The following is a 17,402-nucleotide window of genomic DNA, read 5'->3' as shown; positions in this document are numbered from 1 at the left end:
ATATATATATATATATATATATATATACATATATATATATATGTATATATATATATATATATATATATATATATATATATATATATATATATATATATATATATATATATATATATATATATATATGTATATACATATATATATATATATATATTTCATCACCTTGATAAAAAATTATTTATATATTTTTTAGATAAGTTGAGACGGGAGCATGCAGAAGACCAAAGTCTTATTATCTAGCCCCGTTGTATCATATATAGGGGAGATGGGGGCGCATTGATCGCCGTAGCAGTGTTTGCGCAGAACCTGAAAGAGATGTAAAAACTTATTAACTACGAAACACATGTAGAACTATCTGGCTTTTGGAATATAAAAATATTTTGATATAAAAAAATGATAAACATGAATAATTTTAACTTTTAAATAACCCTCTCAAAAGATCAATGTACCCCAAACTATGGGGTACTATGATCTCCGACTTGGGGCACATTGATCTTATATGCGTAATATTATCTAAACGTTTAACACTTCTATAACTAAATCTTGTGAATAATTTAGTCAAAGGGTAATATTGTATAACATATAAAACATCTAAATTTTTTAATTATTTTTTAAATATAGCAGTTAAACCCACTAGTCTAATTTTTAATTAAAAAATGTATAAATCACAGCAGCTATAAGCTACCCGCTTTATATACGTTTAAAACTTTACAACAACTTGAAATTTATAAAAACTGAAATATAAAGACTGAAATAAGAATACAACTTTTAAGTTTACAAAACTTGTTATAAGTACAATTTTTTGATTAAGAATATTTCATCATTTGTGAAAGTCAAGTTGTGAAGCAGCTTTTGGTTTAAATTGTTTTTTATTCCTAAGCAAGTAATTCTTAGCTTCTTTCTTATCTTTTGTGGAGACTTTATGTTAATTTTTGGTTTGCTTCAAAATTTTCTTTTCTTTTGACAAACGAATTTCATTTCTGACAGGAGTATCAGTCAAGATCCTTGTTTTTAACTGCCTACTTTTAACATTTTTTTTTCTGGCAGATGCTTTTGGGTAAGGTTTTAAAACCTTAGGTGAGATTATAGAAGCAACACTTGTTGACACTTTGTTTAAAATACTTGTTTCATTATTTACTATAGTTATTTCAGACTCTATGTGATTAACATGTGCTGGTATCATTTCAGATTCCATGTTGTTGACAGGAGTGATAGTAACTGTATCTGGAGCAGCTCTATCTGTAACTGATGATGGTAAATATTCGTCATCTTTGAAAATTTCAGAATTGAATGGCTCAATGCCAGCTTCTCTAAATCCTGTCTGTATATTAGATGGTGAGAAAGCTTTTGAATACGGTTCTCGAACTATTGAAACAGTATCATAAATGGTCATTGGTCTTGGGTTTGAAACCATCCAATTATCACATGCAGAATTGTAAAACCTTTTCAATGGTCCAAAAACAGTTCTATCTAATGGCTGCAATTTATGGCTGCAATGGGGAGGAAAACTTATCATTGTAATTCCGTGTTGAATTGCAAGCTCCAAGCCTTTAACAGAAATATGACTTTCATGACTGTCGAGAAGTAACAAAACTGGAGATTCCTGAGAACAGTTTGAATATTTAACAAAATGTTTAATCCATTCTATGAAAATTTCTGAGTTCATCCAACCAGAAGGATTTGCAAATCCTACACATCCAGGAGGTCCTTTCTTAATCATGTAATCATGAAACTTTACCCTAGGAAAAATAAATAATGGAGGAATGGAATTTCCAATAGCATTAGAGGCACAACATGCAGTTACCAATGTTCCTCGTTCTGCAGATGTGATTCTTCCAACTTGTTTGCTTCCTCTACCAGCTAAAACCTTTACCGGCTTTTGAACGGTTGTTAAACCAGTTTCATCAACATTATATATACAGTTAGGATTATATTTATATCGATTTCTTACCGTTTTAAGATTTTGAAAAAACTCTCTTACAGTGTGTTTGTTAAAAGCTGTTGATCGAGCGAAGCTCGTTGCTTCAGGTGTTCGTAGAGACAACTCTGGTTGTCTTTTCATAAAACCTTGCAACCAATCAATGCCTGCAATTTTATTTTTGATCCATGATGATGGGCATATCTTATTGTTTTTTAAAGCAAATTCATATGCCAATAATCGCGTTGACCTAGTTGAAAGGTCATAGTTCATTTTTGATGCAATTAGTAAATAACTTGAAAAACTTTTTTCATCTTCTGCTGTAAAAACTTGTCTATTGTTGTAGTTAGGCTTAAAAGCTTCATTTGGATTAAGCCTCTTTTTACGACAATATCTTTTTAAAGTCATTCTATCTATGTTAAACTGACGTGCTACAACATTCAGTTGTGTTCCTTCTAAAACTTTATTAACAGCTACTTTCATTGTTTCACTTGGTATAGCAACTTTATTTGTTTTTTTAATTCTATTTCTAACCATTTTAAGATCTGTAAAAAAATATATCAATAAAAACATATGTTTTTAATAAATGCTAAAATTTAACATAATAATATTATGTTAAATATTTTTTAATTATTATGTTAAATATTATTCTTTTGATATTATAAAATAATAGTATTATTATTACTAGCTTATAACATAAGTAGATTTAAAAAATGAAATGCTAAAAGCTATTGTTTGTTTATATATAGTTTTTTTTTAAATTATAAATACAATTCCATTCGTTTAACTGTATTGCTTATAAACAAAAACATGGGGCACTTCGTCTTCTTTGGGGCACTTTGATCCTCCGATCAATGGGCCCCGCATAGTCAAAGATCAATGTACCCAAATAGGTATAGGTAACATATTGATAGCAATATCTACTGTATAAATTGCAGCCAAATAAAAATTATATATTATATTATACACCTAACACTTACAAATTTAAAATAAAATTGTTGTTAACCCATACAGACATCTAAATAAAAATATATTTGAATTATAGTGCGATTTAAAAAAATCTTTTTTTATGACGAAAAACAATATTTTCTTTATTTTTTTTGACGCTGATAACCTTATGAAAAAATATTACGAATAATCAATTAGGGAAGCATAATGGTTAATTAAATTGCAACCTCACCTCTAGTAAGGCAAAAATGAACGAGTAAAAGCCAAAAGATCATACTGCCCCGGCGATCAATGCGCCCCCGTCTCCCCTATATTTAACAAATGATAAGCCATCATATAAAAAATATTATTCCATGCTCAGGGAAATATTGTTAAATACTTTAAATTAAAATAGATACATTTTTTTTTTTTTAGGTTGTATTTTGTATTTTAAGTTGTACAGTATTGAGAAAAATAATATTTAGTGTTTTTTTTTCTGAATACAATACAACTTAAATTAAAAAAGAATAAAATTTAAAGATTAGTAATGATGTAAAGAGTGAAATTGCTTTTTAACAAACAAAAAAATGCAAAATATAAAAAAAAATGTTTTAAAAATAAAGACTTTAACACAGACTGTCCGTTGCAATTCGGTTTTTTCTATTGAAATTTCAGGGAGTTTTACGTGCATGGTTCAGATTTAGAAAAGAGAGTATATTTGCCTTTAGTTGTGTTCAGAGAGAGTTTGTTGGCTTTAAATATTAATGTGGAACTCCGTATTTGAAAGGTCAATAAACATTCTATTGGTTGTTTTAAACCCTAAATAAATAAATTAAAAGCATATGTATTACTTTTGTTCAGAAAAAAGATCAAGGTTTTTAAGTTATTGAATTACATTTTAACTAAAAGCATTGCTGCTTTTGTTAAATCTAACATATTAAACTATAATAAAAGCATGCTGGAAATAAAGTTGCCTAGCTGTGTTGGACCAACTGTTCAAACAAGTTTTTTTGTAACAGCATTTAAGTAATATTGATTTTTATCTATAGGTTTTTCTTTGTGTCTTCTTTAAGTTTACAAACTTTACTTTATTATATTTATTTAAAATTTTATTGGGCTCTTAAATATTGAGATTACATTTTTGATGATTCGCAACTTGTCTTTAATGTATCATTGGAAACAATTATCTCTTTTTGTATATAGTCCTAATCAAGTTAAAAAAGAATTCGGTCTTATTCTTGTAGGTTATGAGGTAGCTTACTGCAATGAAAATAAGGTCTTTTCAATTGGAATAACACAAAACAGTGTAAACCGGAAGGATTTATACTGAGAGCGATCAATATTGATGTAAACAATGTTATGGAAACTAATTGCGTAGTTGGGTCTTTTTTTATTTTCATAGTCTATGGTTAGAATTTCCTAATTTTATTGACGCTTTCACAAGCACTATCCACGGGCTTACGCAGAATTTTTTGATGTTTTATAGATAATACTTTTAGGTATTGTGAAAACTCCAAAATATTTTGCACGTTTATGTCAATGTTAAACAAATTGTTTTGCAAAAATATCTGATGATTAGAGCCTTGGAACAAAAATGTCCCAAATGGTTTTTAGCAACAACCTCAAATATGAAGAGTATTGACTTTGTTCAATGTTTAAGTTAACTTTTTATGCTTAATTTAAATTCATTTACAAGTTTTATATTCATTCAATGTTTGATTAGTCACCGATAACTATGACTATGTGAATTTTCCATCCTCTCCAAAATTTTACATAGTCTTTTGAACACTAAAAATTATGACACAAAGTGTAAAACCTTTCGATGAATTTATAGTTAGTATAAGATAAAAAATTTAAAAATTTTATAAAGTCATTGCCCTCACATTTGTGTAAGGTCTGCACAGCCTTCGGGGTCTCTTTATTCCCAAGCTCTGTTCATTGCAATATCTTTTAAAATATTTTTATTTAATGAAAGCATTTATCTACTTTTTTTGCAAAGTTTTTGTAGTTGATACAAAAGTACGATTACAAGCAAAATATGTAAAATTGATCTTTACTTTTAATTTTTGAAGTACTTTTTGAGTTAAAAGAAAAAGACTTGGAACAAAGTACAATGTTTTAATCTGTGTGTCTCTTTTTTTTTGCACATATGAAGGTTGGGAGGAAATTTATAAAATTTAGTATTTGGTTATTTTAGGCAACGTCACCTGAGTTTTAAATTATTTACATACTTTTAATTATATATATATATATATATATATATATATATATATATATATATATATATATATATATATATATATATATATATATATATATATATATATATATATATGTATATATATATATATATATATATATATATATATATATATATATATATGTGTGTGTATATATATATATATATATATATATATATATATATATAAATACATAAGGCATTAGTAAGTTACGGTCTGTCATTTAATCAAACTGTTATTTTACTCGCACTCGGATAACATATTAAAATTAAACAAGCAAATTCCTTAATAACATAAAAAAAGGTTTTAAATAATTCAGAGCGTTACTAGTTTTTCTTACGTAAATACCTCATTAAAATATTAAAATTTTATTAATTACTTGTTTAAAATTGCTTTAACAAAAAACTAATTTTACAATCATGTTAAAGTATTCAAAACTTTAAAATGCTCTAAATATTGTGCTTTGTGCATTTGCCTCCTTAACCACACATAAGTTTGTCAATACATTGACGAAACATGGCGTAGTTGCAAAAAATGTATACGTTTTTATATGGGAGGAAGGGACGGGTAAAAATCAAATAATGACAGTAATAATTTAATACAAGATTTTTACTAGTTAAAAACTTTTTAAATAAGATTCTTAATTGAGAGTGAACAGTTTTTTGAGCAAAAAAAAAGTCTCGAAGCCTCAAAACAGAATTTATTCAAGTGAAAAAAATCTGCCTGCATATGATATGGCTAAAAAAAAAACAATTTTTTATTCTGTTGTAAATAATGATTTTATTTTAGAAAAAAATTTTTCAAGATGATGCTTGTCAGAAATAGTTTGATTCCAGTCGATATTAAAAGAAAACTTCCTTAAATATTTGATGATTATTAGAGAATATCGGGATATCCGAATACTCATTAATAATCACCAAGTGTTAACGTTTTATTTTGATATCGACTAAAATATGCGGATATAAAGATAAAAGGATTAAAAAAATGTGTTTATAATTCTCACTTTAATTTTTTATGATAAATGAAATTTTTAGCAAAATATTCAGAATATCAACTTTTAAATCGATTGACAATTTAATTGATTATTAAACATATACATGTATATGTGTGTCTGTGTGTGTGTGTGTACACTTTAACTTTTTTTGTATCATATAATTATTAAGGTCAACCATGCTGATATTTACCTTATTTTTGATAACCTGGAATTTTTCCGAAACCAACACTTGTGATGAAGAGTTTACAGTAGATAAAAGTTATCCTATAAACAATTGTAGTAGATTAAGGAATGACACCAACATACAAATTGCAGCCAAGGAACTTTTTAAATTGATGGATGTAAATCCATTAGTATGTCCAAATGGTACGTAATGTAGATTGTTTAAAATAGGGTTTCAATTTTTATTACCAGACTTGTCAACTTAATAAAAGTAAACTAACCATGTACTTTCTCTTTTCTATAAAATAGATCAGATAAAAGACTACAAAATGATGATCAAAAAGGTATGTTGCAGTACTTTATTTATAACTCTAACGAACATCATCACGTTTGTAGAAAAATTTAAACAGTAGTTTAGTTTATCTTTTTTCTAATTATTTTTAATAGCAATATAATACGTTTAAGCTTATGAGCAATATAACTTTAAAATGTTCGGAATTTTTATACAGCAGTATTATAGCAGTAAGGACTAGTAATGCAGCTCATGGTAGGGCTATGTGTCTAACTCTTTTCTTTTTTGAATTATATTTTAATTATATGACCTAATAAATAATTCACGTAAAAATTTGATGAAAAAGAGAATAATTCACGTCAAAAATTGATGAAAAGATAAAAAAAAAAAGTACATTATCTTCTTAATAAAAACAATGACTTATTAAAAAGCTTATTTCTCGTAAAAGTTTTTAAAGATAATATAGTTTATACATATTTAAAATATATTTTAAGTAATTTTTTAACCTAAAATTTTTATTTTCATAAAAAGACTTAATGAGTAGTAACCAGTAAAGCGGTTTGATTTTAAAAACTAATTAAAAAAAACAAACTTTGAAAATACTTAACAACAAATGGTTTTAGTTTAAGTAACAATTATATAAAAAAAATGGCTTCATAGAGCACACTATGTTTTGTAGAATACAAAATGCTATAATACTCTAGCGATACTAGAAAAAAATTTGTACTTTTCCGAACACTAAACGACATCCTTCTACCTGCAGTTTTAAAAACACATCAAATCAAAGCTCTTACTTTGCTACTTACCCAGGTAGCAAGCTTACATTGGCCCAACGTTGTGTACAACATTGACCCAATTTTGTATGCAACGTTTACCCGACGTTGGTCGAACGTTGTATTCAACATTGACCTTACGTAATATACAACATTGCTTCAATATCGTATGCAACATTGGGCCAATAATGTAAAAAAATTAGGAAATTTTTATTAGAATTTAGTTATATGCTGAATTTCAACAACAAATGTTGTATATCAGCTTAACAATTTATGCAACATTAGATCGTTGTTACAAATAGATAATTTGCATGGCTATATTATAACTTATAGAGAAATGAAAACAAAAATGTAGAACACAAGTTTAAAAATTTATTTATTTAATTTACACAATTTCTCCGTTAAATATACATATTGCAAACACCAAACATAAACCAAAAACTAACATATTGAGTTTTAATATGATATTTGGTGCGCAACGGCTGTCATCTTTTCTTTCACCATCTCTATCACATGCCTCCATAAGCCATGTTTATTTGAACTTACAGCTTTTGCAAAAAAATTAGTAGTTTATTTAATTATGCACCAAAGAAACATAACAAATAAAAAGAAATTGTGTAATGAAAAGTTAAAACTGGAAAAATAACTTTTCTAAACCATTTACCAATAGCGACATATACAATCAACATTTTTCATATTTCAATTTCTTGTCATCTTCCTGCATAGTTTATTTTTACAGCTACGCCATTTTATAAAATTATTCTGAGTAACTAAAATGTACAATCTCCTTCGTTTTTAACTCCAATTTCTCCCAAATAATTAAACTGCGAAAATATACAACCTTCCAATAATTAAAACTACTTTTGCTTTGACTTAAATTAATATATAATCTTATTAACGTTAAAAAACCTTCAAAGAGTATGTCCATTAAAGTACATAATTTGTATAAAGATATCATACGAAATCCATAAATGAATCATAAAAAAAATATTTAAAGTAATTTTTTTATTTATATTTTATTATTTTTATTAATATATATATTACTATAACAACATAAGTAATAATAAAGTAAAATTTATAAAATAATATTATCAATATAAATATTGTATTACCTTAGTCTATTAGATAAATTTAAATAAACGTTTATGTAATGAATAATAATGAACCGTCGGCAACTGTTAAAACTTTAAACTCTTATGAATATTTTGTTTTTTTTCCTAAGAGTTGCATTTAAATGGATTTCAAAGTTGGTGTAAGCTAAGATAAGTTGATTATTGCACAATAAAATGTTCACTAACACTCTGAGTTTTTGACTTTAATATGTGACCCATCTGACCAAAACCAGTCACATGTATAAAAGTTTAAGTTTTGAATGTGATACATTTTTAAAAAACTATAATATTCTGCTTTAAAATGATGCAAAAATTGTTGCTCTAGCTTGACCCTAGCCAAAGTTATGAGCAAAAATGTAACATCTATATTAAAATTTTAAAACGGAAAAAAACGCGTTTAAATGTCATATAAAAAGCCTCACAAAAATTACCAAATTAACCATCAAAAAATTATTTTTTATTAAAAGTTAAGTTTGAATAGCAAAGAAAAGTTAATTATGTAAACAATTATGCAAAAAAATAATGATAAAAATTGATTTTTTGAGATGTTTTGATGGTTTTCTTAATATAACGTAACGCGACATCTGACTGGTTTTGGTCAGATGCGTCACATATATCTATTTATTTAACCATAAAATTTAAAAAACTACAAAGTTATTTATAAATTTTACAAAATTAGGTTCGGTGACACTCGTTTGGTTAAAAACTAGTCATTGGAGTGACAGCTTAATATAATATGCAATTAAAGCAAAAAAAAAATAATATAGATAGTGACCAAAATAAAATAAAACAAAACTAAAAAAAAGGTAATATTTAAAAAAGCAAAACAAATAACACAAAAAATAGAAAAAGTGAAAAAACTGACGTAACGAATATAAAGATATATACATAAGAGATATCGAATGAATAAGATGACGCAACCATTCACGATCAGAAGGATCATAAAAAATAAAAAGAAAACAAAAGAAAGTTTTTAAATATTATGATGAGACAAAAAATAAGAAATAATTTGAATAATAGCAACAAACATAAAGAACAACAATAATAAAAATATTTAGCAACAAGACTACAAAAAATATACATGTCATCATAAACAATGCCTAAATGTACACGTCAATATAAACAATACACAAAATTACACAACAGTATATACAAAACATAGAAATACACGATATTATAAACAATTCAAAGAACATAAATTAATAAAACTTAAAAAATGTTTCTTATTTTCGAATTTTTCACATACATTTTTACTCTTTCAACTAAGTTCTTCTGGTTATTTAATTGTTTTCTTCAATTTTTATTCTATAATATTATCATTTGTTTAACTTTTTCAATTTTTATTTCTTTTTCTGTTTTCTCTTTTACATATTTTTCATCTTTTCACCATTAAAAAATGCTTCCTCTTTTTGCGTTGTCATTGGAAAGTATGACATCGCAAATAGTATATATTTAGTTAAAGCAAAGAATAAAGATTTACAATTATCAAAGAAAAAGACTTTTGAATTAAAACTTATCATTTTGTAAACTTTGTTCATTCTGTAAAATCTCAAGGATTTAAAAGCTGTTCCTTTGGAGAGACTATGTGTTTAAACCTGTACAAAATACAAGAGTGTCTATGCACTTTTAACACGCTTCCTTACAATTATTAAATTATTACTTTCACTTTTAACACTGTTAATTTGTCAACAGCATTTGCCTTTTAATTGTCTTTATATTCTTGATATTGTCTTGATATCTTCTTGATATTGTCCATCAAGAGCTGCCTGTCGGGGTGGACGTTTAATAATTGACCTGAGCACCGCATCATTTCGCTTTATTTTTTGATTCAACTTCGCAGACATTTCTTTTCGAATTAGCATCTTTATCTTTATTAACTTGATCAACATTGATCTCCGGAGGAATTAATTTTTAGATAGGTCGGAAAAATTTCTAGGTTGTTCCTTTATTCAATATACCCTTTAATTTCACTCCACGAATTGTTTTGTCCAATCCTTCAATAACCTCCACAACTCCTACCATTCTCCACTGACTTCGGGGTGCCAAATCTTTTCTATTAATTAATACAACATCATTCACTTTTAGTACCTTTTTTTGTTTATTATCATTAAACTTATCATATAAATGTTGCTGTTTTAATTCATTCAGACAAATCTTACTGAAACGCTTTTGATAATGATAAATTAAGTTTCTTAAGTAGATCGCACATTTCTTGATATCACCCAATTCATAACATAAACTTATGTCCACATTATTTCTTAATATATTTCGTCCATATATCAAGTGAAAAGGAGTAAGCACTTCTTCATTATCATCTTCACTGATGTAGACAAGTGTTCTACTAATATTTACAGATTCGATATCGCATAAAACTGTTTGCACTTTTTCATAAGTTACGAGGGATTTTCCAATACCTTTAATAGTGGTATCTTAACTGATCGTACCAATTTTTCACAAAAATACTTCTAAACAAAGGGGAAGCAGGTTGGATGAACTTTTGATTAATCTTATTGTTTAAACAAAACTTCTTTACATTTATTGATTTAAATGTTTTAAAATTGTCACTAGTAATGCTATTAGGTATGTCGGTATGGCGTGCAATAAAGCATTCAAGTGCTCGGATGTAAGGAGGGATCTTCATGTCAGGAGTTAATTCCGCATGAGCAGCACGACTAGACGCACAGGTCAAAATTAAAACGTAAACTTTAGATACAGAATCAGTTTTTAAGTAAGTTTTTACATACAAACGTCCAGCAAAATCGACACTTCGCTTGAAACGAAAACATGGAAATATTTACATGATAATCAGGTAAATCAGAAGACAGTAAAGATAGCATTGTTCTTCCACTAATCTTCTTGCAAATAACACATTTTTTTTTTATATACTTTTTTCTTGCCGTTTGGCAATAATTACAATAACTAAGTAAATAAACAAAAATTTACATGACAGGAGCAAAAAGAAGACTATAGTTGTCTTATCACTAAGCCCCGTAATGTATATCATACATAGCATAGCTTTTAAAAACCGTGTAAGATAATGCAAAAAATTTTTAAGTATTAACTAAATTTTCTTAAAAATTATGTTTTAAATAAAGAAAGAAAGAAAGAAAGAAAGAAAAAAAAACTTAAAATAAAAAATAAAAAATAAAAAAAAATTAAAATTACTTCTCATATTTTATCCTCCTATTTCTTTTTTTTTTTTTTTAATTTCTTTCGTTAGATTGAGAATAATTTAGCAAAAAAATTTTTTTTTAATAATAATAATAATTAAAAAAATAAAATAATAAAAAAAAAAAAAAGTGAATGCACACACTCACATAAAATTACATGGCAAACAATTAGGAGTACTTTTTACATAAGATTTAAAAAACACATAGTATAAACTTTTTTACCTCCTCGGTAATAAACAAATGATACAATTAAATCGTGTAAAAATTTACGATAGAATCTTTTTTTTTAATATGTGCATATATAAAGTTATCAAATATATTCATAATTATATAAATGAAATCATAAAAGTACCCTTATTTAACGTCTTAGAAGAAATTTAATTCATTGTCTTTTAGTAGAAGAGTTTGGTTAGGTTTTATTTAAATTGGTTAAGCCAAGAGAGTGTTTTAAGATCATCATTTAAAAGTGTATTTCATAGTTTAGGTCCTCGATTTGTATTTGAGTATTCAGTGGCTGAATAATAGGTTTTGGATTGACTAAAGTTATTTTTTGAGATTCTTGTCCTGTATATATGATTTATTTTTATAAATATTTAGTAATTAAAGGCGCTGCCGTTTTTTTTTTCAAGTTTAAATATGAATATAAGAATTTGATAAAGATTTATTTTGAAAACATTTAATATGTTGTGTTTACTAAAAATTGTTTTTGTATGGGAGAATCAACCTTCATTTGAAATAATCTTAATAGCATGTTTTTGTTTGCAGAGAAGTTTATTTATTTTGGAAACGTTGGTGCTGCACAAAGCAATATTTGCATAGTTTAGGTAACAATGTATAAATAAAAAGTATATGTATTTCAAACAAGATTAGTTTAAAAACTGTTTATACCAATATTGTTTATACTGTTTATACAATATACTGTTACAATACTGTTTATACAGTATACCAATAGTTTTTGAATATTTATTCTCAATTACACTTCCCTGTTCTCTCCAATTAATATTTTCATCTAGAATTACTCCCAGGAATTTTAATGATATTTCTCTTTTTATTAAATTATTATCAATAAAAAGATTCGTTAGTTTCAATAGAATATCTTTTTTTTTTAAAGCATGATGGAATAATGTGTATTATTCCATCATGCTTCTAAAAAAAAGATAGTTTATTAGATTTGAATCATTGGCTTAGTTTATCAAGTTCCTTGTTTACGGTTAAAATAAAATAATAATATCTTCATTGGAATCAAACAAGTTAGTATCATCGGCAAATAAAGTTGAGTTTAAGATATTAGAAAATTTATTTAAATCATTAATATAGACTAGAAATAAGTGGGGTCCTAGTATTGAACCCTGGGGAACACCGCATTAGATTATCTGTTTTTCCACCTTCGGATGAAACATATTGCTTCTTGGTATGCATGTAACTTTTAAACCAAGCCAAGTTTGAATTTCTTATGCCGTAGATTTTGAGTTTGGATAAAAGAATTATATGATCAACTGTATCAAAGGCTTAGCTTAGATCTATAAAAACACCTAAAGTATACTTTTTTGAGATTGTGTGATTGTTTGAAGTTGTGAGATTGCGTGATTTGTAAAATGATTTAAGACCAAACTGTTTATTGTATAAAATATTGTTTTTGCTTGAGAAAGAATAGAATCTATTATACATAATTCGTTGTAGAATTTTTGAAAAACATGTAAGAACTGAGATCGGCGTATAATTAGTAACGTCATAAGGATCACCTGATTTTAAACTTGGGACAACTCTAGCGATTTTTAACTTTTCCGGAAAAACTCCCTCTTTTAAAGATAAATTAATTATATACAAGAGTGGGATTGTAATGAGTTTTATTGAATAGATAATGATGCTACTACTTATATTTTCAACTCCTATACTTTTTTTGATTAAAAAAACTGCTACTTATAATTCTTCTTCAGTATGTTTTTCATTATACATAATATTAGTGTTATTAGAAACCAATTATACATCAAAGCTGGTTTATGAGGATTCAATTTTTGATGCTAATGAAGGACCAACATTTACAAAAAGTTCAATGAGTGTTTCAGCCACTAGTTGTTCCTTTAAAGAGTAGTTATTATTAACTTTGAGTAACTTTGGAATAGTATTTCTGTCAAATGACGTCCTTTATAATACACCAAGTACTTTGAGGATCACTTATGCAGAATGTTCTTGACATTTTTTCTTCCTTTAATAATTCAAAACCTTGCTCTAATTTAATTCAATGTCTTTTCAATGCCATGATGCATGACACGTTGATGGATGTCATGAATAATTAACATTGTAAAATAGCTATAATGACCATCACGTAAAATAATCGGATATTTTTTATTATAACTCAGAATCGAATTTTTAAATCGGCCATTTAATCGCAGTACGTTTTATTCGTCAGTGAACAACTTTCGGGATGAACTTAGCTTTTCGTAGTTTTCTTGATTTCGTAAATAAAAGTGTTCCATTAATAACCATAAATTAAATGCCTTATCATATTCATCAAGTGTTAACATGTTTTTTTTATTAATTCATTGTTTTTTTTTACTCTTTTGATCAAATTACTTGCAAATCTATTCACACACCCAGTTACCATTATAAGTCGGTTCAATGTACTATACTTTTTAATGTCTATCAGAACACCAAAATTACCACTACTTGCAGCCTTAACCATATTTACATTACTCTCATTTATCCTAGCTACACCTTTGGACTCAATCTGATCTTCATCCACATTTAAATTATTCTCAATATCAAACAATCTTACTTCAACCTCCTCCTTAGGTAAAAATTTAGGTTCAGATAACCAACCGTCATTCAATTTCTTAAAACAAAACATACGAGTTATAATATCTGCTGGATTCTCCAATCCTTCTACATGCCTCCATTTCTTTCTCTCAACCTTTTCCCAATTTTCCACCCAAGTTTTACAAGTTTTATCTTTCCCTTTAATCCAATGTAAAGCCACTTCAGAATCTGTCCAATAACTAATATTACTAATAATTACTCAATTTTCTATTACTCGTTTCACTTCTCCAACTAATAGTTCTAACCTAGGAACAGACAACTCTTTTAATGACGCTACCTTTGTTTTGACTGCCAAAAAAATACTCTCACAGCAACACTAGTCTTAATTCTAAGATAAACAACTGCGCAATTTATCTCTCTTGAGCTCTCACAAAATCTATGCATCTCTGCCGAAATTATTCTCTCCTCTACTCTAACAAACGCAAATCTTATTACTTTTAAAACACTAAGCTCCTGAACATTTTTCAACAATTCTTTCCACTTAAACTCAATCTCTCCACTCACAATAGCATCCCACTCCATTTTCTAGACAAAATTTTTCAAATTTTGTGTAGAAAATGGAGGGGGATGCAATTTAATATATCTCTACCCAAAATTTGAAAATTTTTTTTTAAGTCTGGCTGTTATAGGCGAAACAATGCCTAATGGATCGTAAATTGATGCCAAAATTTTTAAGATATTTTTTTTTGCTGTTTTAAGTTTACGTGACTTTTTTATAAACTCATTAAATTGGAAAATAAATTTATCATTTTTGGAATCTCATTTGATTCCTAAAACTCTTTTATACTCATGCTCACTTTTACCCAATTCTGTTAGTAAGTACTGTCATCAAGATTGCTTAATAAATTTTTTATTTCCTTATTTCTAATTATTTTCTCATTAAAATCAAAATAGTTTTGTAAGCCTTAACTGTTTGTTTTCCATTTCTTTAAATTGAAACCACCTTCAGACATAACTGTTTTTGCCTTTTTGTCTCTTTATCTTAGTTAATAATAGAGTTAGCCCTGAACAAAGTCAATCATTCATGGTCAATCCATTGCAAAAACAGGAATCATTAAATACTGTTCTTCTCTTAGTGGTTTCCATATTCTTTCTTACAACTGGCCTGTGTGTTAGGTAGTGTGTTTTTCTTGATTCCTTACCGATTTCAATGTAAGGAACTCTTTTAATAATTTTATTTATTTCGTATTGTTTAAAAATAGCGTCATAATCACTTAACAAATTCTTATCACGCAATTGCCTTTTTAACCTATTCAGTCTATTCTCACAAATTTTATAGTTATCTGATAAGCAATCATGATCTGACTTAAAAGGAAGCTTAGTCACATATCTCTCACCGTTATGCATAATAACATTTTCGAACTTATGTATCACACACTTTGCAGAAGATTCCATTTTCTCCACACTCCAAATTTTTTCATATCACTTCTTAGTTCATCTATCTTACTGCGCACATCTTCCACACTCCCTATTAAATTAGCATCAACGCAAAATTAAGGATTTTTTTCTCGTTATCATTTATTACAGAAAGCATTGGGCCATTTAATACCCAATATAGAATAGTAGATAATTTTTACCCGCTCGAGATATCTTTTACCTCTGCAAAGGGCTACTAATAATTGGCACACACAGCGCCTCGATATACACATGCAAATTAGCGTTTCTATATTTTACCTTAAGTTGAACAACATTGAGCTTTTTAACCGTGGAATCGTTAAGTTAACCGAATGTTTTTATTATTATAGCTTCTTGTCTTATTGTCTTTAATTTAATTTCTTGCATACATCCTTAGTAACATTAGACCTCAGACCACCGCTATCAAATAATATCCTGAGTACTCCACACTCACTCTCTAAAAAAAACTTAGCCTTTGCTATCTGTAGTAAAATGCTATTGGAGACACCAACAAGAGTTGCACTAGTTTGGGTTTGCTTCTTATTGCAATAGGTGTTTCCCATTGCATTGAAAACATGAATAGTTAAAATGACAAAATTTTGAGATATGACCTAATTTAAACAGATGAAACCATCTATTTTGCTATTTTAAGATTTCAAATCTTGAATTTAAATTTGTTACCTTAAAGCAGTAAGAAAACCTGAGGTTTTCTAAACAATATACACATTGCAAAATTTTTATGTTCTGGTGCTCTTTTATTTTGTATATGAAAACCTGATGTTGTAAAGTTATTTTTGTTTCTACAATTTTGAGAATAATTTTTGCTGCGCATATTTTTTAAAGAATCATACTTCAAATTTTTATGTTCATTTTTTTTATAACTAGATTTTAAAAGATATTTAGCACAACACTCCTTAGCTTATAATTCTTCATTCTTATATTTTAAAAGTCTATCTAAAGTCCATAACTCTACGGCAAATTTTCTGGAAATTAAAATTAAAACACTTTTAACACATTCAACTTCTCAGAGCAAATATTAAACTTTTACAAAGAGTTTGGAGTTCGAGGTAAATCCTAAAGTTTCTCAATATTTTTTGTATTATTATATAAAATTGAGAATAAATCATTACTGATATAATCTAAAGAATCATCTACACGAAGATATACACAATTTTTTGTCTTTTCAATCTTTATTTTGGCTGATTATTTTGCTGTCTTCCTTTTTTGTCACCAGAGCGAAATTTTAGCCTTCTTTTTGCATTGCTATAAAAATCTATAAATCAATTCATTAATAATTAAGTTATAACTAAAGTTTATGTATATGCCTAAAATCGATAACTGTAGTACACAAACTAAGTATAAGCGATGTCCAATAAAATCAATTAAAAACTAATAAAACCAAGAATAAAGTCCCTCTGCCTCAGAAAGATGAAATATATACAGGGTTGTTTTGATTTAGATCGATTTAAATCATGATTTAAATCGGATAAATAAAAATCGTGATTTAAATTAGGATTTTTGATTTTAATTGTTATTAATGATTATTAATTGATTTAATATCATAATTCAATCCATAATTAAAGACTAGTCATTGGTCTTAAA

The 17,402-nt window shown here is 27.0% G+C and overlaps 1 protein-coding gene across 5 annotated transcripts in view; it reads left to right on the top strand.

Annotated features, from left to right (window-relative positions):
- LOC136075500 (uncharacterized) overlaps positions 1-17,402 on the top strand; it is a 96,759-nt gene that overhangs the window by 16,764 nt on the left and 62,593 nt on the right. For 3 of the 5 annotated variants that reach the window (XM_065788868.1, XM_065788866.1, XM_065788869.1), the window contains 2 exons: positions 6,249-6,445; positions 6,551-6,585. In XM_065788868.1, coding sequence (XP_065644940.1) covers positions 6,256-6,445; positions 6,551-6,585 — 225 coding nt within the window. In that variant the 5' untranslated portion in view covers positions 6,249-6,255. Of the gene's footprint in view, positions 1-2,277; positions 2,413-3,785; positions 3,872-6,248; positions 6,446-6,550; positions 6,586-17,402 lie in introns of those variants that run through there. The other 2 variants (XM_065788870.1, XM_065788867.1) reach the window with 2 other exon arrangements.

This window comes from Hydra vulgaris, chromosome 01 (assembly GCF_038396675.1).
Source record: "Hydra vulgaris chromosome 01, alternate assembly HydraT2T_AEP".
In the NCBI taxonomy this organism is placed as follows: Eukaryota; Metazoa; Cnidaria; class Hydrozoa; order Anthoathecata; family Hydridae; genus Hydra; species Hydra vulgaris.
The sequence above is the reverse complement of the archived record's forward strand: the minus strand, read 5'-3'. Positions and strand labels throughout refer to the sequence as shown.